Source organism: Primulina tabacum, chromosome 3, assembly GCF_025594145.1.
Source record: "Primulina tabacum isolate GXHZ01 chromosome 3, ASM2559414v2, whole genome shotgun sequence".
Lineage (NCBI taxonomy): Eukaryota > Viridiplantae > Streptophyta > Magnoliopsida > Lamiales > Gesneriaceae > Primulina > Primulina tabacum.
In genome coordinates, this window is record NC_134552.1 from 13,940,163 (window position 1) to 13,966,283 (window position 26,121).

The 26,121-nt window shown below is 34.3% G+C and overlaps 2 protein-coding genes across 2 annotated transcripts; both read right to left on the reverse strand.

Moving 5' to 3' along the window:
• Positions 1 to 15,898: 15,898 nt before the first annotated feature.
• LOC142538456 (cysteine proteinase inhibitor 1-like) lies at positions 15,899 to 16,258 on the reverse strand. The gene has a single exon (XM_075643772.1). The coding sequence runs from the start codon at positions 16,256 to 16,258 to the stop codon at positions 15,899 to 15,901; it is 360 nt and encodes a 119-aa protein (XP_075499887.1).
• An 8,150-nt stretch (positions 16,259 to 24,408) lies between these two features.
• LOC142538457 (cysteine proteinase inhibitor 1-like) lies at positions 24,409 to 24,768 on the reverse strand. The gene has a single exon (XM_075643773.1). It carries the CDS (start codon positions 24,766 to 24,768, stop codon positions 24,409 to 24,411), a length of 360 nt encoding a protein of 119 aa, XP_075499888.1.
• Between the last annotated feature and the right edge of the window lie 1,353 nt (positions 24,769 to 26,121).

A 26,121-nucleotide genomic window follows, 5' to 3' on the forward strand; every position in this document is an offset into this window, starting at 1 on the left:
TGCTCCTTAGAGCCTGTACTGAAATATCTGGTAAAATTTTCTGTTGAGATTATGTTTTACGCCTGTGGCCACTGCACTAAGCTGAACTGATCGGTAACTGGCTACCGGGGAGGCTGAAACTGAACTGAGCTGGCCGGTCACTGGCGACCGGGTGGTACCATACTGAACTGATCGGTCACTGGCGACCGTATAAAATAACACTCCCACATAGTGAATGAACCACAAGCCATATCGCATAAATCTCAAAAATAATCATTTTCTGTTTAATGCACGTAAAATAATTAACTGGCATAATGAAAATTCCTGTAATTTTACCAACTGGATTGGATTGGATCGTCCCCCAGGCTCGCTGCAACCTAACTGTGCCATGAAAAATATGCAATAGCTTAAACATGACCAACTATGCAATTTACGTTCAAAAGATGCGACTATGACGCCTAATGACTTCGCATTTAATCATGACTCCGAGCCAACCTGAACCGACACTGAACCGACATATAGTCATGATTAAAATACGCTGAAAAATCATAAAATAATGTTCCTAAAATGATAGGGTCGAAATCTAGGTGGAATGGAGGCCAAAACACGAAACGCTCTTTCGAGAGTCAATTTGGCACATTGCACCGTAAATTCTCGTACGACCTCAAAAATGATCCAAATGACAAACGGTCAAAAACATGACCTTCCCAACTCAATGAGGCACTGTCCAGTCCAAGGCCATGGGCTAAAAGCCAACCAAGAACTCAAACGACGCTTCTGAACAGCAGCATACTTGCTGTCAAAAGATACAGCAGCTGCGCACTTGTTTTTCCTTGTGTCGTTTTCGAGGCTATCGGCCATTGGGGCGTGAACCACCGACCAGAGACTCTTACCAACATCCCAAGGAATGATTTGAACCATGGCTAAGGGCCCTAGGCCAGCCACAATCCGCATCACACCAAATCTTAACCGAAGGGTCCAACCGAGAGCAACGTGCATGCGTGTGTAGTGTTTATGCTATGATCGATGTCTTGCGTCGTTCCAGTGGCCATTTGATTGACCATGGCACGATCTAGACATCTAGGAGCATGATATGAACCGTGGCTAAAGGCCATAGGCCAACCAAGATCCACACCAAGCCACAAAAGGAACGAACCATATGCTGAAAATGGAAGGGCCGAATGGGGAAAGGGGCTGTTCTTGTTGATTATTTAAAAACCGATGAGCCATGGACCAAGCCACCAAAAGGGCAACTTAGTCACGTCTTAGACATGCTAGGGAAGTGATCCAACCATGGCTAAAGGCCCTTGGGGCAGCCAAGATCAGATCCACAACCCTTGACACAAAACTGAAATTTCGAATCACATTTCTGCACCTATGGGGAACTTGCTGTCATTTCGGTTTTCCAGCAAGTATGGGGCTGGTTTGAATGGACCAACATGGTCCTAATGCATCCTACTACATGTATACAAGCCGCCTTGGGAGCCTGGAGTCGATCCAATACCTGAAACCATCAAAACTCAGAAAAACGTGAAGCTTGCCATGAAGAGCCGAAAATTCTGCATGTGTGTTCCAAAAATATTTTGACATGTATCTCGGTTTTTGCTTGCTAAAACATGATCATGTACTGAAAAATAAATGATAATATGACTTGATTGAGGTTTGAAAGAAATCTAGACATGCCTGGTTTCGTTTCGAAAGAAAACGAACGAAACGACGACGACGCGGCACGGAGGAGGTGGAGCGCTTCTTGTCTACCTTTCTTGCTCTCGATTTTTCTTGCCTTCCCTCTAGCTAAGACTCACGATTTTTCTACTGAAAATGAGTGTGAATTCACTCTGAATTTTCGAAAAAGAGAGGGGGGGAAAAATGGTTAGGAAGGTGAGGAGAAAGGGTGCAAGATATAAGGAATGAATCAAGACTAAGTCCACCCTCCTTTTGAATTTGAATTGTTGTTTGATATCAAGTCTTCTTGGGGATAAGGTGGCCGAATATTGGCTTGATTCTAGTCTAGGATATGTCCATTTATTTAATTAAATTGTGCTCCCAAAAATCCTAGAATTATCCTACTAATTACATGCAAAGAATTGGTCAAAGTTGGTGAGTTGGAAAATGAATCTTCTAGCACTAAGGGTGGCCGAAAAATGCATGATAAAATAAAGGGAAATGTTGATTATCTAGTCAACTAATAATCCTTGAAAGCCTTACTAATCCTTTAAATAATTTAGTGAGCTAACCCCTTAATTAAGTAACTTAAATGAGCTCATTTCTTAATCACCTCCAATAATTAAATTAAAATCCTCAACTAACTTAAATAATTCCTTAAACTTCTTTTTTAACTTAAATGAACTTACTTGCTAGCTAAATTAACTTCTGGAAATATTTCTCAAATCTTAAATTCTATCTCAAAACTCCAACTCCGGTCCGGCCTCACTGAAAATACTGAAATGCTAAAAATCAATCTACTGAACTGAAATAATGAAATAATTAACTTCAAACAAATGCATTTAAAATAATCATGCAATGAAGTCAATTAAATTTAAAAATCTAGAATTATGCATGGCTTATACGTCTACTGATTTACGGGTTCTACATGATATATATATATACGAATTTGTTATCATGAGCACCGCCTACGTGGCGGTGCATGATTGGTCAGCTTTTTTTAAAAAAAAAAAAACAAAAAATTTTGTGTGGTTGTGGGCGTGCCACGTAGGCAGGCGCCCACATGTGTGCAGGATATCATTGCTCTATATATATATCATTATATTTAATATCGAGCAAGTGTCGAGAATCGTAAAAGGTCGTCCATTAATGTTTATTCTATAGTCCGTTGATCATCTTGTTGGCATGAAGAAGGCGAGGACCTCTGAGTCGGGGGCAAAGAAAAACCTCATCCAACCAAGATACGAGTCTAGATGTAGACCTAAATAAAGAAGACAATCGTACAACCCGTCAAAGGCTCAAAACGAGTATTTCATGATTATCTTTGGACAAATTCTGAATTACGTGACAATCAAGTTTATCACTAACTTCGTATCGACTTAATTGAGCAAATTTGAGCATAATACAACAACAATACTTGAATTAATATTTTACATGTTTTGGACAGTTTATTTTTAATTTTATGCAAGTGTGATTTTTTTCCTATGTTGTGCTCCTACATTTCAAATTAATAATAATATTTTAATTTTACATAAATTACATTCGTAAAATAGGATAAATTAATTTTAAGTAATAAATATATTTTAAAATAATAATAATATTTGTTTTAAGTAATAATCATTTAAATTGTGTAAATAAAATTGAAATGTATTTATTTATGTAAGATAAAAATAAATATGGATAAGTAGACAATAATACCTATAAATAATGAGTTTTAATATTACAATGAACGTGATATATTGAATGTGTTAATATAATGAGTATGTGACATTTGGACATCATGCTTTTGATATGGCGGTGATAATAATAATAATATATGAAATTACAAGTTAATAATCAAATGATAATAATAAATAAATAAATGTATAATAATATTTTTTAAATCGATGTTACGGATTTTTTCAATTACATAAATCAATATTCTAAAATATCATTTGAAATTCGCCAATTTTCCTAAAAATCATTGCATTTTGAAATACGACAATCCAAACTTCGGTTACTGAACTTCGTTAACAATTACATAAACGAGTACACCAAATAATAGCAAACATAAGCGATATAAATAGAATATTGTAATTTTAAAAATGTATTATCATTATTTAGGATTAAAAGAATTATTGAGAATGCAGGTATATGGGTGTAATAATTATTTCTTGGACAAAAACTTGTGTGAGACGATCTCACAGATCGTATTTTGTGAGACAGATCTCTTATTCGGTTCATCAATGAAAAATATTACTTTTTATACTAAGAGTATTACTTTTTATTGTTAATATCGGTAGGATTAACTCATCTCACAGATAAAGATTCGTGAGACCGTCTCATAAGAGATCTACTCTTATTCTTATCAAAGAGTTAGTTTGATTAGAGAGAAAATCAAGCTGGGGATTATTCGGCCCGTTCACGTTTCTATCGATAATCAATTAGCCGATGTCTTCACCAAGAGTTTGGGCAGAGAACAACATGCTTTTCTGTTGTCCAAGCTTGGTCTTTGCAATTTATACCAAGCTTGCGGGGGTGTGTTAGCTAGTGTTAGTAGTAAGAGTTGGATCATCACAATAAACATGTTTTGCCATATTACGTTTCTTCCTTTGGTCTTGCTACTATAAATAGGTGGTGTTTGTCTCTGTAAAGACTAATGCATAAACAAAAATGTATTCCCAGAATTCATTTCTTCCGCACTTTAACACCAATAATTGCACTCCTTGCAATAAATGAGAATCAAACTCATTATCTTGCGTCTAATACTAATTGTAGAAATTAGTGTTTGGCTCTAATACTAATTGTAGGAATTAACGTTTGTCAAAAGTTGTTGCTGATAGTAACGGTGCAACTCAAATATTTTAAATCGTACAGAAGCTCAAGTATCGCGTTTTGATTACTCTAACAAGCAATTATGATTAATACATTGTCACGCCCCGGGACGGGGGTTGGTTGACACCGGCGTTGCTCTCAAATTTACATTCGAAAACAACCAGCCTCAGAGTACAGAATTCATAAACCAGTATTTTATTCATAATACGAAATAAATCAATTGTCTGTTATAACTCGAATACTAATGTTTTACAGCGAAAATGTAAAACCAGAAATAACAGTGTTTTAACAGATACAGCGGAATTAACATAAACTGAAAACAACAATCTTTTTCACCAGCCCCAGAACTGGATCTGCTCTTCTTCTTTTAATTTTTCTTCCTCGTTCTTATCTGATATAAGTTTGGTTGGTGAGTGATATGATTGTCACTCAGTAAGCAGGGGCGGGAAAAACTCCCAATTTTCGAAATCGTTTTCAACAGGACATTAAAACAGTAATATGCAGAAAACTCTTATTTTCAGAACATAAATCAGAATTCAGAAATCACGGGTTTCAGAACAGAAATAAGAATTAGTAAGCACTGAGTACGTTAGTGAATTTCATGGCTAAACCGATATCAGTCCCTTATATGTTCTCTCTTCTAAGGGGTGAGGCCAGAATCCGAATCAGAATTCAGAAATGTTCAGAACATATATTCCTATCATTGGTTCACTAGGGAGTTTCAGTGCTTCAAAATCATATATCAGAAATCAAACATACAGAAACTAAACTTTAAAACAGAATTATCAAACGGATTTCAAGATATTTATATATAAGCCCACTTACCGTAATTTGCTAGAGTTTCGGTTGAAGTCTGCTGGAAATCTGGTTGCCTTGCTACTGGTTTTTACAGCTAACTCAAGAATTGTGTAACAACAATCTCAGAGACTTGAGGGTGTTATTTATAGGCCAAATTCTGACTGTTAGCCTCCCTATTAATGACCATAATCTGCCATTAACAGCCTTTATTCCATGTTAATGCTTCAGTTACAAGTCTAAGCTGAATCAGTAACTGTTTGCTGGATTCTAATCTTCTGCTGCTGGATTTTTATCTGCTGTCTGCTGCTGGAATAGTACTTTGACATATGGAATAATTTGTGTCCTCAGTACTTGGTCTTTGTTATCCATAATTCGAATTGGAATCTCTTCATATTTTAGCCCTTCATTCAAATTTCCCTCAACTAACAGTGGTCCAGCTTCAAGAATATGACTAGGATCGGAAATATATCTCCTCAGCTGCGAAACGTGGAATACATTGTGAATTCTTGACATGTCGGATGGAAGTGCTAATCTATAAGCAAGTGTTCCCACTTTCTCAAGAATTTCAAATGGTCCGACGTATCTGGGATTCAGTTTTTCAGCCTTATTGAATCGGATAACATCCTTCATGGGTGACACTTTCACATATGCCTTTTCTCCAACTTCAAATTCCACGGGTCGTCTTTTCTGATCAGCCCAGCTTTTATGTCGATCTTGTGCAGCTTTTAATCTCTCTTTGATCAAAGCGAATTTATCCACTGTTTCTTGGATCATTTCGGGTCCAACAATTGCTTTTTCCCCTACCTCATTCCAATACAGTGGTGATCGAAACTTTCGTCTATACAGAGCTTCGTATGGTGCCATTCCAATGCGGTTGTGGTAACTATTATTGTACGCGAACTCGATTAAGGGCAGATGTTTGCTCCAATTACCACTGAAGTCCAGAGCACATGCTCTCAGCATATCTTTTAAAGTTTGAATTGTCCTCTCTGTTTGGCCATCGGTTTGAGGGTGATATGCTGTACTAAGAGTAACTTTTGTCCCCATAGCTTGTTGAAAGCTCATCCAAAATCGAGAGGTAAACCTAGGATCTCTGTCTCATAATATGCTAGCTGGAACTCCATGCAATCGTACGATCTCATTCATGGACAATGTGGCAAGCTTGTCCAAATTATAGTTCATGCGGATAGGTAAGAAATGCGCAGATTTCGTGAGTCTATCTACGATTACCCAGATGCCGTCATGACGTTGTCTAGACTTTGGTAACCCGACAAAAAGTCCATGGAGATATGTTCCCATTTCCATTCTGGAATTTCTAGAGGTTGCCGAAGTCCTCCAGGTCTTTGGTGCTCTGCCTTGACTTGCTGGCACACGTGACACTTGAAAACAAACATTGCCACGTCTTTCTTCATTCCACTTCACCAAAAACTTTTCTTCAAGTCTCTGTACATCTTGGTACTGCCAGGATGGACTGAAAATTTCAACTTATGTGCCTCAGACATTACTTCTTGTCAAAGGTTATCGATGTCTGGTACGCACAATCGTCCTTTCATCCACAAGATTCTTTTGTTATCCGTCTCAAAATCTGGTGATTTTCCTTCTTTAACTTGCTCTTTTAGTTTCACCAAAGAAGAATCTCTATCCTGACTTATCTTGATTGTCTCTCGAAGATATGGTTGTGCTAAAACTGATGTCAGGATCACCTTACTCATATTCTTTCGACTTAAAGCATCTTCTACCTTGTTGGCTTTGCCTGGATGGTAGTTTATCGTCAAATCGTAATCCTTCATGAGTTCAATCCACCGTATTTGTCTCATATTTAGTTCTTTCTGAGTGAACAAATACTTGAGACTTTGATGATCGGTGAAAATCTCGCACTTGGCTCCATAAAGATAATGTCTTCAAATTTTTAGTGCGAATACCACTGCAGCTAGTTCGAGGTCGTGTGTTGGGTAATTCTGTTCATACGGCTTCAACTGCCTTGACGCGTATGCAATCACCCTTCCCTCTTGCATGAGTACACATCCTAAACCTCCTTGAGACGCATCACTGTAGATGGTGAAGTCTTTGCCTTCCATAGGTAATACCAACACTGGCGTAGAGGTAAGCTTCCTCTTCAAAGTCTCGAAGCTTTTCTCACAATCTTCACTCCATTGAAATTTAGAGTTCTTTTGTGTTAGTTTGGTGAGGGGTATTGCTATTGAAGAGAATCATTCAACAAATTTTCGATAATAGCCTGCTAGTCTCAAGAAGCTTCGAATTTCTGTCACATTCTTTGGTCTAGGCCAATCTGAGATTGCCTCTACTTTCTTAGGGTCTACATATACTCCTGCTGCTGATATTATGTGTCCCAAGAATGCGACGCTATCTAGCCAGAATTCGCATTTCTTGAACTTGGCGTAAAGTTCTTTTTCTCTCAGAGTCTGGAGGGTGAGACGAAGATGTTCTTTGTGGTCTTCCTCACTTGACGAATATACCAGAATATCGTCGATGAACATCACAACAAACTTGTCAAGAAATGGTTTGAACACCCTGTTCATGAGATCCATGAATACTGCTGGAGCGTTTGTTAACCCGAACGGCATCACCATGAACTCATAATGTCCATACCTTGTTCTGAAGGCTGTCTTCGGAATATCGTCTGTCTTGACCTTCAGTTGGTGGTAGCCTGACCTTAAGTCGAGCTTGGAAAAGACTGAAGCTCCTTTGAGTTGGTCAAACAAGTCATCTATCCTGGGAAGCGGATACTTGTTTTTGATTGTGATCTTATTCAGCTCTCTGTAATCAATACACATTCTCATGCTTCCGTCCTTCTTCTTTACAAATAGGACAGGAGCTCCCCACGGAGATGTGCTTGGTCGGATTTGCTTCTTATCCAACAATTCTTGAAGTTGCTCTTTGAGTTCTTTCAACTCTGCCGGAGCCATTCGGTATGGTGCTTTTGAGATTGGTATAGCATTGGGCACTAAATTAATCTCAAATTCCACCTCGCGGTCGGGAAGTTCGCCAGGGAATTCTTCAGGAAAGACATCCGGAAATTCTTGTGCTACCGGAATCTCTTCTAGCGTAAGTGTGGTTTCTTTCTTTACCTCGCTTAACATAGCTAGGTAAACTTCTTCCCCACTTTTCATGGCTTTCCAAGTTTGAGAAGCAGAAAGAAGAGTCTTTCGTTCTTTTGTCTTACCATGAAATAAAAGTTTCTCTTGGCGTGGAGCTTGGATGGTTACCGTCTTTCCATGACAGTCTACTAAAGCATGATTCTTGGCTAACCAATCCATTCCAAGAATTACATCGAATTCCACCATGTTTAATTGAATCAGGTTTGCCTTGAAATTCTGATCTTCTATGAGAACACTAATATCCCGATATAGAGTGCGAGTTTCTAAAATTCGGTTTGCAGGAGTTGCTACTCTATATGGTTCTTCTAAGTTGTCAGGCTTAGCTCCTAACTTCTTGGCAAATCTCTTAGACATGAATGAATGCGTACCACCACATTCAAATAACACATAAGCAGGTATATTATTGATTCGAATGGTACCAGCTGCGACATCATTTGAGTTTTCGGCCTCTTCTTGAGTGATAGCATAAACTCGAGCATTTGGCTTGTTCTCCTTATGCTTGTTTGGAGTTGTTCCTCCTGCTGGTCCATTCCTTGGATCTGGGAGAGGACATTGAGCAATGCGATGATCCATATTTCTGTTAGAGTAGGTGCCCGTCGAGCCAAGTGTTGGCCGATGGTTCATGTTTAAACTCTATGTATAAACAATATTTATTTTAATAATATTTGAAATTATTGTTTTGGCACATCTTTATCTGTATACCCATGCTAGTTGCATAGATAAAGTCCTTGAATATACAAATAGTAGAAAGAATATGAGATGCTCATATGATGAGTATCATGAAACTCATATTTGGAATACTGTATATTCTAAACAATTCCTAGTCGATTCAGCCGCCGCTAAGAAGGATATAGGCCGCTCGAGTTCGAGACTAGTATCTGCGATATGAGTACCATGTTTCATTGGTAGGGGACATTGTGATGTCCGAGCATGCAGATAGGTGCTCCTGGTAGAGTGCACTGAACAACCCTCCATAAAGAACTTTCCAAGTGGTTCTCACTTATCGAGTGGAAACGTCCTAGTTTATGGTTGTACACCATTAGTCCTTATGACCCGGGACAACATTGAGACTCTATGTGCTAGCATTACACTTTGACTTGTTTACCGACTCTCATGGGGTCATCAGGTGGCAAGGTTGGGTGTTTTGTCGAAACATATAGGAGTCGATGCATTGTAGTCGGGGATTCACCGCTTACCTTCGGGTATGGATATCCTATATGATCTCATGTATATGTAGTTTGAAATATCTGATCAGAGTATGATGGTAATTATGAAAGAAGTTTCATAGATTACACCATCGATGCAACTACGACATGATACATAGTATCGATTCATTGACAACTCTCGATATACCAATGGTTGTCGAATCGATCGGGATATATGAGATGAAGGGACCGTAGTGTAAGCTAACCATAATTGAATGGTTCTTGCAGGCAATATCATTTGATACCTAGGGAATCATGTAAGCGATGCTGCAAGGCGTTTAACATGATTGGTTGGGTACTATCAGACTTGAGTTCTGACGTTCTTGTTATCAAGGAGTTGATAAGTAAGAATGGAGCAATTGGGGTATGCTCATATAAGGACATGTTTAGTCCGAATCACATGGAGATGTAAACCCACGGCTAGTTGTATCAATGAACCATTGAGGGCCACACAAGTACTAGCTTTCTAGATCCCGTTGAGAAGTAAAATAGTTCAATGTGTTGAACGGCTTATAAAGGAGTTTATAAGCGTAAGGAAAAATAGAAGTATGACTTATATGAGGGAAATGTAACTTTTAATTTGTTGAAGTGTTCCTAAATTAAAAGTTGGCAAAATGAATAATGTATTTGAAAATTGTGATTTTCATAAACATTATTATGGACTAAATTAAATTAATTCAAGTATTGAATTAATTAAACACTAGTGGACCTAGTAAAGTCCAAATAATTAAATTAATTCAAGTGTTGGATTAAGTAAATAGCATTGGGCCTAGTAGAGCCCAATTAGAAATAATTATTAAACTAGTGGACTTGAGTAATATCAAGTAAAGGTTAAATGATCTCAAATGTGTTTGAGAATATTTAAATAAAAGTTCATGGGCCTTGTAATTGTTACAAGCCCAAGTAAAATGCATGCTTGGAAGGTGAATGACTGGAGACATCTTTTTAGTTAATTGCATGGCATGCACATGTACCTTTTTGCTTTTTACTTTTTTCACAACTAAGAAAAGTCTCCTCCTTCTCTTCTACACAAGCTAATGGCCGAAATTTGAGCATCATTCTCTCCAAAAATTTTGTTCTTCAAGTTGTTGAGGAATTCATACTCTTCTCTTTGAAAAATCCTTTTATTTTTCTAGTGCAAAATAAAAGGAGATCTACCTAGTTGGTGGTAAGCTTAATATTTGAGCAAGGAGTGCTCAAAAGAGGAGAGCTCGTAGATTTGTCTTGCCTTTGAAGAGCCAAGTTGTTTACAACTTGGTTGGAGCCATTACATCAATCTTTGAGATTGATAGGTAAAATTTCATAACACCCTATGTATGACATATTGTGTTTTTGTATTTGCTACACACATAGTACATGTGGTGCTCGAATTTCTCTTGCAAAAACCGAAATTTTGAGCTTCCGTTGCCTTTCGAGCACCTAAACCGATCTCCTTTCACTTTCCACAACGGAAACAAGCTCCAGAATTCCTATGACATTCACCAGTGTGTGTGAATCCGCAAGTTTGGCACTTGGTTGCTCTATCCACAAGAAAAGGTGTAATCACATCTACCTTGATCCCTTGTGGAACCTCAAGTAATCGAAGATGGTTCTCCACCTCCTTCATCCAATTCTGTCTGACCTCGGGATCAGAACTTCCATAAAGTTTGGGACTCTTGCTCTTCGGAGAGCCTCATAGTGCTGCTTAGTCCCATTCTGAACTGGAGGTGGTGGCGGTGGCTGGTTAGCATTAGGGTTCACCAACCCTTGTAGCGTGGTTGCCACAATCGTGGCTATAGCCATCAAGTCCACTTGACTGAGGCCAACTGCTGGTGGTGGTTGTGGTGGTTGTTGTGCATCTTCATCATTACGGTTATTGTTGCGGTTATTGTAACGAGGGTTACGGTTGTTTCTCACAGGTCGTCCGTCCATTTCCTACAATTATGAAAGTTCTAAGGTTGATGGCAGAATAGAGACTAAACAAAGGAAGAACGATGATAGAGTAATTGCTCAAAATTTAAATATGAAACCAATGGATAGAATAAATTTTATTGATTTCCACAAAAGTGCAATTACAACTGAACTTCGAAAATTAGAACAGAAATGCAAATGGAACAAGTGTCATTATAAAGAAAACAACTACTGATGTTCTAATCTATCACTTCTCCTAATTCCAAATCCATAGGATCCTCTTCAACTTCTTCTTCGGGATCCTCCTCGGATTCTTCTTCGTGATTGGCTACTACTGCTTCCAGATGTTCAATATGACCATGCAGAATAGCATTCTGGTCGCTAAGAACTTCGACAGTGTCCCGCAGCTCTTGAATCTGAGCATCAGTATGTTCTCTATACTGGTTATGCTGGTGAACGAGTTGGTGATTTTGATCCTTAAGTATTTGGATCTTCTCAACTAATGTATCACGTAACTCGATGAACTCTGCAACAGTCTCTTGAGAGGTCTCAAACTCTTCTTGAGTCTTCCTATTCCTCTCTTCTACTTCATGCAGATAGTGAGCATATCGTTGAACATCACACCTCAAGTGTTCTGCTCGACACTCTAACTCGTCTTTGTCCAGATCTAGGCAGTAGTTATGCTCCTTGAGTTTTTCTATCTTCTTTTCTAAGCTCTTAATGTAGCTACTCTGGTCAGTCATATCTACATCCAAAACATGAGAGTGAAGGTTCAGAAACGATATCAAGAATACAAGTCGAACTATAGACAATTACTGGAATGAACAGAATCAGTATGCCTATAATATTTAGTAGAGAAAATAACTCAAAAATTTTTCGGTCTTAGAATGGCGTGAAAAATTTACCAAAAATCCTTCACAGCAAGAACATGAATGGTACCAAGTTTGGTGTAAAAATGCTAAGCCGTTTGGAAATGAAAATTCCTCAAAATTTCAAAAAATTGGAAAATTTTACGGAAATGATGATATCACTATCTTAAAGAAGGATTTTGGGGTTCGTCGAGAGATTTCCAACGCATACTTTTAATAGTAAAAATTCCTCCTGGATCAAAAGTTATGGCCGTTTGAAGTTTGTGCGAAAAACACCTCAACTTTCATGCCATTTGCAAGGTCTACTGCATGCGCTTACTGGAATTCGCGGTCTACTGCAATTCTGATGCTACTGATATCAGTCTGCTGCTTTTCCAGCATTGTCTGCTGCTTTCCAGCACTGTTAGAACCAGTCTGCTGCATTCCGAGTCTACTGACCCCGTCTTCTGCATTCAGACCTACTGGTTTCCATCTACTGGTTCTGGTCTCGGGCTACTGATTTTGGGTCTACTGAATTTTTTTTTTAATACATACTGCTGAAACACTCAGAGCTCTACTGTATTTTGATTTGTTTCCCTACTGATTTTTCTAACTGTACTTAGTCAGTCTATCATTTCAGTAGTCTATTACAGTAGTTTATTTTCAGTAGTTTATTACAGTAGTTTTCGGAACTTATTTTCAGAAGTCTATTAGAACTTATTATTTCTAGTTCCTCCTCCCCAGATTATGAAACCTGGTTTGCTCTGATACCACTTCAATGTCACGCCCCGGGACGGGGGTTGGTTGGCACCGACGTTGCTCTCAAATTTACATTCGAAAACAACCAGCCTCAGAGTACAGAATTCAGAAACCAGTCTTTATTCATAATACGAAATAAATCAATTGTCTGTTACAACTCGAATACTTATGTTTTACAACGAAAATGTAAAACCAGACATAACAATGTCTTAACAGATACAGCGGAATTAACATAAACATAAACTGAAAACAATAATCTTCTTCACCAGCCCCAGAACTGGATCTGCTCTTCTTCTTTTAATATTTCTTCCTCGTTCTTATCTGAGATGGGTTTAGGGGTGAGTGATATGATTGTCACTCAGTAAGCAGGGCCGGAATAACTCCCAATTTTCGAAATCGTTTTCAACAGGACAGTAAAACAGTAATATGCAGAAAACTCTTATTTTCAGAACAAAATCAGAATTCAGAAATCACAGGTTTCAGAACAAAAATAAGAATTAGTAAGCACTGAGCACGTTAGTGAATTTCATGGCTAAACCGATATCAGTCCCCTATATGTTCTCTCCTCTAAGGGGTGAGGCCAGAATCAGAATCAGAATTCAGAAATGTTCAGAATATATATTCCTATCATTAGTTCACTAGGGAGTTTTAGTGCTTCAAAATCATATATCAGAAATCAAACATACAGAAACTGAACTTTAAAACAGAATTATCAAACAGATTTCAAGATATTTATATATAAGCCCACTTACCGTAATTTGCTAGAGTTTCGGTTGAAGTCTGCTGGAAATCTGGTTGCCTTGCTACTAGTTTTTACATCTCTAAAATACCCTCTCTTAGCTAAATTTTCAAGTGATAACTCAAGAATTGTGTAACAACAATCTCATAGACTTGAGGGTGTTATTTATAGGCCAAATTCTGACTGTTAGCCTCCCTATTAATGACCATAATCTGTCATTAACAGCCTTTATTCCATGTTAATGCTTCAGTTACAAGTCTAACTGAATCAGTAACTGTTTGCTGGATTCTAATCTTCTGCTGCTGGATTTTTATCTGATGTCTGCTGCTGGATTCTAATCTGCTGGAAAAGTACCAGCTTCTGAAATATTATCTTCTGCTGGAAATTTTGCATTGCTACTGAAATGCTGGAAATGCTGGAAATTCGGGTTCTCACATACACTCTAACAATTATTTTTAATTGAAAAGATGAGTCAGGTGACTCGTCTCACATATTTTCTATTCCACAATAGACATATTCATAATTTTATATTTGAGTTTTTTTTATATAAAAATAAACCAAATTTTAGAATATTAGGGGAGAAAATTTTATGTCCTGATATATCAGCTGTAATTTTTATGTTTCATTTGTCCCAAAATACATAAATCCATCTAAACAAATTCTTAATTCCTCTAAATACAATGCTTATCTCTAATCAATTATTGTATGAAATAAATTATTGTGATATTATATTTTAATATAATATGTTAATTTTTATAAAAAATTTAGGAAATCAAGTTAATTATAAAAAATAATTAAATAAATATGAACTAGCAACATTAAGATCAAAGATACATTCTGAAAAAACAAAATAAACATAATTCATGTTCCATGACAAAATATCCAAAAGGACATGAAAAAAAGTGTACATTATTATTAAAGGAGTTAATACTGCAAATATTTAAAGTTTTGTAAATGATGTCTCATATGAGGTTCCTGAAATAAATATAATAAGACTTACAAAATCTAAAATTTATGATGACAATAATTTCGGGATCGTCACACAAATCAATTTTTGATACAGATATCCAACTCAACCTGATTTATGAAAAATATTATTTTTGTCAAAAATATTATTTTTTTTATAAATATGGAGCGAGTCAATCTATCTTACGGTTATAATTCTACGAGAGACCGTCTCAAATAAATAGCCGAAACAGGCCCCCTAGAACCTGGCAAAGTAATTATCAATAAATTCCAGCCGTCTTCAAAATCAAAAGAAAAAAGGGCTCGTTACAAAACATACTTTTTAACGATAAATAACGTTTAGCACCATGTGGAATATTTTAAAAGATCCCAAAAAAAAAGACTATATTATGGATTTCAACTACTAAACACACAAGTTCTTACTTTACGAAAAGGCTTGATACAAGACACTAGAAGAATTACTTATAAATCTATTAACACATGATGATCCAGATCCTATCTGGATGTTAACATTTGTCTTGAAAGTGAATCACATTCGTTAAGGTTGCACTTGGATTATGATTTAATTTGGTAAAGGTTTGAAAGATAAATTTCAAATGACGACAGATCTTGGACGTATTTGAAATTCACTATAATTATATTGAAATTTCGAATATCATTTCAAGTTTGTTCATCAAAACAAGTCAAGAAACTTGAAACGTATCATCTCAAATTCATCAATCAAAAGACAATCTTTCAATGGATTTTTAAAAAAATTATTTGACTTTTAAAAAATTGTGTTTTGAAATAAATATATGATGAAATATCAAAATTTGTCGAAATAAAGTACATGAGTATTTCAAAATCAAAATATAAAATAATACGAGCTAAAAGGGGATTATATTCACCACTGTGAAAATGAATTAGTCCAACGATCGTAGAAAAAGATAGAATTATTTCCAAAAAATAAAAGAAAAAAGAAAAAGATGGAATTCAAAAGGCTGGATAAATACAATTATATATATTAATATGGTGAAAAAAGAAAATCCAGATTCTCTCAAGTCTTCATTTCATACGTCTTATTGAAAAAAAAAACATCCTTATTCAGGAGACACGAGCGTTGCGCATCATCTCCCTTCAAACTTTGGTAAATGACGTGAGTTGCCTGAAATGCGCCCAAGGCTTGTCCCACACAACAGCCTCGTAGTTTCCCGGCGCGTTTCCAGAGGCTCCATCATTCGCGGTGATGACCAATTTGTAATTAAAACCTTCCACAACTTGTTTTTCGCCCTTCACCACCTTCACAAACTGCAACTTCGCACCGTCCTTTTTGTTGTGCTCCGACACGGCGAATCTGACGATCTCCAACACAAGCGGTGAGTTCAGGTCCTCGATTGGCTTCCAAATGCCGACGAAGGAGGCGGAGACTTGGTAATGAAACGAAGCCACCAGGACCAGGAGGACCGCGGAGAGAAGAGGGCAAGATTTGAGTTCCATCTTTTCTTATTCTGTGAAGATATATATATATATATATGTTGCCTCGTCTTAGTTTCTTTCTTGTTGGTGAGGAAATGGAGAGTAATGCTTTGTGTTTATATAGCAACACAACTGCTTTGCATGCGTCTCGTTTGATATATTTTGGCTCATTTTTTGGTTGGTTGACTTCAGATTTACCCATATGCATGTAATATATTCGTAAGTTACGTGTGTGTGTGTATATATATCTATGTAATCTAGAGATTTTAAAGGCTTTAAATCTAGAGATGCATGTAATATATTCGTAAGTTACGTATAATATTACGAGTTTAAAGGCTTTAAATCTAGAGACGGTCTCACGGGTCGTATTTTGTGAGACAGATATCTTATTTGGGTCATCCATGAAAAAATATTGTTTTTTATGCTAAAAGTATTACTTTTTATTGTGAATATCGGTAGGATTGACCCGTCTCACAAATAAATACTAATGAGACCATCTCACAATAGACCTACTCATTAATCTTTCACATATATGGAATTGATGATTTTGTTTATTAGTAGATAATTATATTGATTTTGCTTCTTTTTTTTGTATTGGATATAAACTTCGGTTAAAAAATTATTGACTTAAAATACCTCAATTTTTTTTTTTTCAAAGTTTCTTTTAAAATTTCTAATCTTAGACACCAAATGAACTTGCAATTTACACTCGATCAATAAAACCTATCCATCAGGGCGCAAACGACTCATACTAGTTCTATATAGTTTAATCCATATTTAAAATTAATGAATCTGAGAATATTTCGAATATGTTCAAATAATTTTTCGAGCTATATTGAGAATTAATTATGGAAATTTAAAATATACTAATTAAATAATAATATTAATAGTGGTGACTATTAAGTGCAAAATTCCCATAAAATATTCTAGAAGAATCTAGAATCTACTAATTAATTAATTGAGTGATTAAATAAAAGTCACTTAATTTAAAAAATAAATAAATATATAGATACATACATACATATATATATATGTGTGTGTGTGTGTGTGTGTTTATATTTGAATTATCATAAGTTGATAATAATTTAATTATGCATAATATTTTCAAGAGTAAAAATTTATATATGAAATTTTGTAAATAATGAAAACAAAGTATCGTGATCCAAGTATGATTTTTGATTTGATCATGAATCAAAGCTTATAAATATTTCATTAAGTGTTATATGAAATAAGACAAGTTTTCACACACATATTTTAGCAGACAAAATTTCCTTCCCTCTCCATCATAAGGAAAATTTTGGCCACCACCCGTTCCACCGGACGCCGTCTCGTCACCGCTGCAAGACCGTCAGATTTATGAAATTCCGATGATCCAGTCTCGATGAAAAGTTCTTTTATATCTCTAGTGCGATCTAAGCGAGAAAGACATTTTGGAGTCTTTGAAAGATAGCCATGTCCCTATCGTAGCCATTTGCGATGCAGGAGGTGTATGAAAGACAACTATGGTGGAAATAATTGAGGATAGAGTGAGAGGAGATTATTTGACGAGGTTGTGCAGGTGGTTGTAGGAAAGGGAGGAGCTACACTCTAATATACTCGAGCTTTAGCTCAGGTGGCTCAACTTTTTTAAAAAAAATTTATATGTACATTTTGTATAATTTTGGCATAATATGATATTAGTACGGGTATATCACTTTAAAATATTAAAAGATTGTAGAGTTTAAAATTCTAGGTCGGACAGACGCCACTGGTTGTAGGTCAACAAATTGAGATGCTTAAACTTCAGAAAGATATTGCTGAAATATCAGGTTTGAGATTGATCGACGAAACCTTGGCTGGTAGAGCCGTAGAGCACATAATATATGCACCAGGCTACATGATAGAACCAGAAAACTTGTAATATTTGACAACGTTTGGAATTTTAAATTTTTTTCCTCGATTAATTGTAGTAGTTCAAGTTTGACTTGAAGCATGGGAATATGTTTTGTGACATATTTGAACTATCTGTCGAAAATAAATACTAAAAAATAAGGAAATATATTTGTTTAGTATATAATCATATTATATTTAAAAAAATATTAAAGTTCGTTAACTATCAAACAAAATAATTTGGCTTCGGCTAAAAATAAATTGGAGCATGTTCGAGTTTCGCCCAAATTCGATAATTTTAAATATGAATCAAATATTTTTCAAGTTGACTCGATTTTCTTGCAACCCTAAATTTGGTCCATTTGGATAAATGATAAGCTATTTGTCTTGGGAGATTAGATCCAAAAAAATTCAAAATACCATATATTGAATTAAGATTTGATGCAATCAGGAATATATTTTAGATTTTAATAATAAAATAATAGTTTTTAAGAGATGTAGAAATGATTATAAAATATATTCTAAGGAAAGAAATTATTTTTATAATTTTAGGTACCGTTTGGTTCATGATATGAGATATATAGTATGAAGATAAATAATATTTTGTAATAATAAAATAAATAGAAAATGATAGTTAATATAGTGTTTCATTTAATTGATTTGATTGATTAAATTTGAGATAATATAATATTACTATTTTGTCATTGTTGAAAATATTAATAGAATATTAATAATATTATTTATTAAGGGTAATATCATAATTTTATATTATTGATTTGATTGATGTGAGATAAATTATTACGAATTTGATTGATGTGAAATAAATAATTAATAATTTGATTGATCGAGATAAATAATACTTGTACAAAACGAGTGATATGATAAGATTGATGCAATCAGGAATATATTTTGAGGTTTTAATAAAATAATAGTTTTTAAGAGATGCAGAAATGATTATAAAATATATTCTAAGGAAAGAAATTAAAATCAACGATATCATATTTTTATAATTTTAGAGATTATACAAACACAGACAAACTTTTTCAACCGAGACTTAAGTGAAATAACCTTTTTTTTTCAAATTTATTGATCTCTGGGGAGGACAATTGATTAGTGATTAACCCCCAAAAAATGATTCCAACAAATTACATATTTGTTAAAATAATAAATTTTTTTTTTTTCAGTTTCCTTGTTTCTCAAACGCGTTGAGCAGCCAACCAATTAATAAAGACAAAAACTTGTGTGAGTCACGAGTCGTATTTTGTGAGACGGATATCATATTTGAGTTATCCATTAAAAAATATTACTTTTTATGCTGAGAGTATTATTTTTTATTGTGAATATCGGTAGGGTTGACCCGTATCACATATAAAGATTCGTGAGACCGTCTCACAGGAGACATACTCAATAATAAAATAATCACACACATTAATATATAATGAGAAAAAAGAATTAGTTAGACAACTAAACAAATATAAAGTGCTCTAAATTAACAGAAACACATTTTATATATATTATTGTATAATTACTGCATAATTATTATTTGCACGAATTTTACATTAAAAAAAACTCATGCAAGGCTTCATGCATATTACATTATTCAATAACTTATACTACAGAAATAATTAATACTTTTGGCAACATCAATTTAATTTTTTTTAATGCAGGCAACGAGTTCTTTAGAATCTTGGTCGACCGACACGTACGCATAGTACTCGTTGGAGCCGGTGGCGTCCGATGCACCGATAACAAGTGCGTACATTTGCGCATCGCCATGTCTGCCGTACACAGCCTTGAGAACACCACCAAAGTTCAACTTGGACTCGGCTTTCTTGTTTTCTTCATCGATAGAAAATTTTCCAAGTTCTACAACCTTGGGATCCTTAGGGTCTAAAGCGACGTTGAAGTGAGAGCCCGGGTCCTTAGAACTCGGGGTTTGGGTATCGGTAGCTACGGGTTTTAGGCCTCGGAGCATGTTGGTGGAGGGACGTGCATAGGCGGAGATGAATACGAATACGAAGCAGAGAACCAAAATCAAAGTGAGTGACTTGTTAGCCATTTTTTTGAGCTAATGAATCAAAGTTTGTTATTTATTGGGGATTGGTGGTATGTGCATGGCTTACTTCTCTATTTATAGGGAGCTTATTTTAGAATGTGATTTGGAGAATATTTTGCTGGATTACCGAAACACATCATAATGTTTGGTATCCTATGTTTGCTGGATTACCGAAACACATTTTTAAAATAAATATATAAAAAAAATTAATATAATAATATAAAAAAATTATAATAAAATATATCCATCAGAATACTAAATGATGATGTAATAACGAGCATTCGTACATCGAGTAGAATGAAATATTTGTTGTAATGAGAATGTCTCATGTCCATTATATATATCATTATATTTAATATCGAGCAATATATATATATATATATATATATAATGATATATATATATACGAATTTGTTATCATGAGCACCGCCTACGTGGCGGTGCATGATTGGTCAGCTTTTTTTAAAAAAAACAAAACAAAAAATTTTGTGTGGTTGTGGGCGTGCCACGTAGGCAGGCGCCCACATGTGTGCAGGGTATCATTGCTCTATATATATATAATTATATTTAATATCGAGCAAGTGTCGAGAATCGTAAAAGGTCGTCCATTAATGTTTATTCTATAGTCCGTTGATCATCTTGTTGGCATGAAGAAGGCGAGGACCTCTGAGTCGGGGGCAAAGAAAAACCTCATCCAACCAAGATACGAGTCTAGATGTAGACCTAAATAAAGAAGACAATCGTACAACCCGTCAAAGGCTCAAAACGAGGATTTCATGATTATCTTTGGACAAATTCTGAATTACGTGACAGTCAAGTGCATCATCAACTTCGTATCGACTTAGTTGAGCAAATTTGAACATAATAAACAACAATACTTGAATTAATATTTTATATGTTTTGGACAGTTTATTTTTAATTTTATGCAAATGTGATTTTTTTCCTATGTTGTGCTCCTACATTTCAAATTAATAATAATATTTTAATTTTACATAAATTACATTCGTAAAATAGGATAAATTAATTTTAAGTAATAAATATATTTTAAAATAATAATAATATTTGTTTTAAGTAATAATCATTAAAATTGTATAAATAAAATTGAAATGTATTTATTTATGTAAGATAAAAATAAATATGGATTAGTAGACAATAAGACCTATAAATAATGAGTTTTAATATTACAATGAACGTGATATATTGAATGTGTTAATATAATGAGTATGTGACATTTGGACATCATGCTTTTGATATGGCGGTGATAATAATAATAATATATGAAATTACAAGTTAATAATCAAATGATAATAATAAATAAATAAATGTATAATAAAAATAAATGATTGTTTAATAATATTTTTTAAATCGATGTTACGGATTTTTTCGATTACATAAATCAATATTCTAAAATATCATTTGAAATTCGCCAATTCGAAAGTCATATGTTGTTTGTATACCATATACAAGCTTTAGATAATTCCAAGGAATATTATTTTATTCAAAAATCGGATATTAGCAATTCACACTTACTTGTAACGTGATCGAGTAATTGGGACAATAAAGTCAATTGTAATTTGAATAAAGGTAATTTATATACATATAATTTTTCCTTAAAATTTTATTTTGTAATAGAAAAATTATATCAGAAACCAAATAGAATATATGTCTAATAAAATTGATCTATACGACCGTTTCACAAGAGTTTTTTTTTTAGATTCAACACGTTTATGCCACACCAATTTTCCTAAAAATCATTGCATTTTGAAATATGACAATCCAGACTTGGGTTACTGAACTTCGTTAATAATTACCTACACGTGTACACCAAATAATAGCAAACATAAGCGATATAAATAGAATATTGTAATTTTAAAAATGTATTATTATTATTTAGGATTAAAAGAATTATTGAGAATGCAGGTATATGGGTGTAATAATTATTTCTTGGACAAAAACTTGTGTGAGACAATCTCACATATCGTATTTTGTGAGACAGATCTCTTATTCGGGTCATCAATTAAAAAATATTACTTTTTATACTAAGAGTATTACTTTTTATTGTGAATATCAGTAGAATTAACTCATCTCACAGATAAATATTCGTGAGACCGTCTCACAAGAGATCTACTCTTATTCTTGTCAAAGAGTTAATTTGATTAGAGAGAAAATCAAGCTGGGGATTATTCGGCCCGTTCACGTTTCTATCGATAATCAACTAGCCGATGTCTTCACCAAGAGTTTGGGCAGAGAACAACATGCTTTTCTGTTGTCCAGGCTTGGTCTTTGCAATTTATACCAAGCTTGCGGGGGTGTGTTAGCTAGTGTTAGTAGTAAGAGTTAGATCATCACAATAAACGTGTTTTGCCTTATTACGTTTCTTCCTTTGGTCTAGCTGCTATAAATAGGTGGTGTTTGTCTCTGTAAAGACTAATGCATAAACAAAAATGTATTCCCAGAAATTCATTTCTTCCGCACTTTAACACAAATAATTGCACTCCTTGCAATAAATGAGAATCAAACTCATTATCTTGCGTCTAATACTAATTTTAGAAATTAGTGTTTGGCTCTAATACTAATTGTAGGAATTAACGTTTGTCAAAAGTTGTAGCTGATAGTAACGGTGCAACTCAAATATTTTAAAGCGTACAGAATCTCAAGCATCGCGTTTTGATTACTCTAACAAGCAATTATGATTAATACACTCTAACAATTATTTTTAATTGAAAATATGAGTCAGGTCGACTCGTCTCACATATATTCTACTCCACAATAGACATATTCATAATTTTATATTTGAGTTTTTTTATATAAAAATAAACCAGATTTGAGAATATTAGGGGAGAAAATTTTATGTCCTGATATATCAGCTGTAATTTTTATGTTTCACTTGTCCCAAAATACATAAATCCATCTAAACAAATTCTTAATTCCTCTAAATACAATGCTTATCTCTAATCAATTATTGTATGAAATAAATTATTGTGATATTATATTTTAATATAATATGTTAATTTTAATAAAAAAAAATTAGGAAATCATGTTAAATATAAAAAATAATAAAATAAATATGAACTAGCAACATTAAGATCAAAGATACATTCTGAAAAAACAAAATAAACATAATTCATGTTCCATGACAAAATATCCAAAAGGACATGAAAAAAAGTGTACATTATTATTAAAGGAGTTAATACTGCAAATATTTAAAGTTTTGTATATGATGTCTCATATGAGGTTCCCGAAATAAATATAATAAGACATACAAAATCTAAAATTTATGATGACAATAATTACGCGATCGTCACACAAATCAATTTTGTGATACAGATATCCAACTCAACCTGATTTATGAAAAATATTATTTTTTGTCAAAATTTTTTTTTTTATAAATATGGAGCGAGTCATTCTATCTTACGGATATAATTCTACGAGAGACCGTCTCACACGAAACATACTTTTTAACGATAAATAATGTTTAGCACCATGTGAAATATTTTAAAAGATCCCAAAAAAAAAGACTATATTATGGATTTCAACTACTAAACACACAAGTTCTTACTTTACGAAAAGGCTTGATACAAGACACTAGAAGAATTACTTATAAATCTATAAATCTATTAACACATGATCCAGATCCTATCTGGATGTTACCATTTGTCTTGAAAGTGAATCACATTCGTTAAGGTTGCACTTGGATTATGATTTAATTTGGTAAAGGTTTGAAAGATAAATTTCAAATGACGACAGATCTTGGACGTATTTGAAATTCACTACAATTATATTGAAATTTCGAATATCATTTCAAGTTTGTTCATCAAAACAAGTCAAGAAACTTGAAATGTATCATCTCAAATTCATCAATCAAAAGACAATCTTTCAATGGATTTTTAAAAAAATTATTTGACTTTTTTTTGAAATAAATATATGATGAAATATCAAAATTTGTCGAAATAAAGTACATGAGTATTTCAAAATAAAAATTTAAAATAATACGAGCTAAAAGGGAATTATATTCACCACTGTGAAAATGAATTACTCCAACGATTGTAGAAAAAGATAGAATTATTTCCAAAGAATAAAAGAAAAAAGAAAAAGATGGAATTCAAAAGGCTGGATAAATAAAATTATATATATTAATATGGTGATAAAAGAAAATCCAGATTCTCTCAAGTCTTCATTTCATACGTCTTATTGAAAAAAAAAACATCCTTATTCAGGAGACACGAGCGTTGCACATCATCTCCCTTCAAACTTTGGTAAATGACGTGAGTTGCCTGAAATGCGCCCAAGGCTTGTCCCACACAACAGCCTCGTAGTTTCCCGGCGCCTTTCCAGAGGCTCCATCATTCGCGGTGATGACCAATTTGTAATTAAAACCTTCCACAACTTGTTTTTCGCCCTTCACCACCTTCACAAACTGCAACTTCGCACCGTCCTTTTTGTTGTGCTCCGACACGGCGAATCTGACGATCTCCAACACAAGCGGTGAGTTCAGGTCCTCGATTGGCTTCCAAATGCCGACGAAGGAGGCGGAGACTTGGTAATGAAACGAAGCCACCAGGACCAGGAGGACCGCGGAGAGAAGAGGGCAAGATTTGAGTTCCATCTTTTCTTATTCTGTGAAGATATATATATATATGTTGCCTCGTCTTAGTTTCTTTCTTGTTGGTGAGGAAATGGAGAGTAATGCTTTGTGTTTATATAGCAACACAACTGCTTTGCATGCGTCTCATTTGATATATTTTGGCTCATTTTTTGGTTGGTTGACTTCAGATTTACCCATATGCATGTAATATATTCGTAAGTTACGTGTGTGTGTATATATATATCTATGTAATCTAGAGATTTTAAAGGCTTTAAATCTAGAGATGCATGTAATATATTCGTAAGTTAAGTATAATTACACACACACACAAGAAATTTAGAGATTTTAAAGGTTTTATTTATTGTGCTTTTCATAATTAATCTTGACAAAAAATTGTGAGAGACGGTCTCACGGGTCGTATTTTGTGAGACAGATATCTTATTTGGGTCATCCATGAAAAAATATTGCTTTTTATGCTAAAAGTATTACTTTTTATTGTGAATATCGGTAGGATTGACCCGTCTCACAAATAAATATTCGTGAGACCGTTTCACAGGAGACCTACTCATTAATCTTTCACATATATATGGAATTGATGATTTTGTTTAGTAGATAATTATATTGATTTTGCTTTTTTTTTTTGTATTGAATAAAAACTTTGATTAAAAAATTATTGACTTAAAATACCTCCATTTTTTTTTCAAAGTTTCTTTTAAAATTTCTAATTCTAGACACCAAATCAACTTGCAATTTACACTCGATCAATAAAACCTATCCATCAGGGCGCAAACGACTCATACTAGTTCTATATAGTTTAATCCATATTTAAAATTATTGAATTCGAGACTATTTCGAATATGTTCAAATAATTTTTCGAGCTATATTGAGAATTAAGCATTCTGTTACAGTAGGTGTCCAGCGAACCAACTTGTGACTTGAGTTTTATTGACTCTTGTGTAAAAAAAATTTTTATTTTAACAATATTTTGCTATTTTATCCAATTATGACATTTATGTTATCTATCTATCTATGCAAGCTGTATAGATAAGGTCTTTGAATATACTATAAACATAATGAGATCTGCTTTGCAACGTAAGATCATGAAACTCATTAAGAAGTGTAACGTATTTTCTAAACGGGTGGATTATCATATAATGATGCTGAACAACTCTCTTAAACTGTCCAAGTGGTTATCACTTATCGAGTGGAATAGTTCGCGGTTATGGTAGTGCACCATTATTCTTTAGACCCAGGACATCGCGTAGAAGCTCTACGTACTAGCATGTACTTTGATCCGTTTACCGACTCCATTTAGGTCATCATGTGGCGAGGTTGGATGTAGTTTCGAAATACGTAAGAGTCAATACATTGTAG

Excerpts from the sequence above, each read along its gene's own strand:
- LOC142538457 (XM_075643773.1), bottom strand. The coding sequence starts at position 24,768 with ATGGAACTCAAATCTTGCCCTCTTCTCTCCGCGGTCCTCCTGGTCCTG.
- LOC142538456 (XM_075643772.1), bottom strand. The coding sequence starts at position 16,258 with ATGGAACTCAAATCTTGCCCTCTTCTCTCCGCGGTCCTCCTGGTCCTG.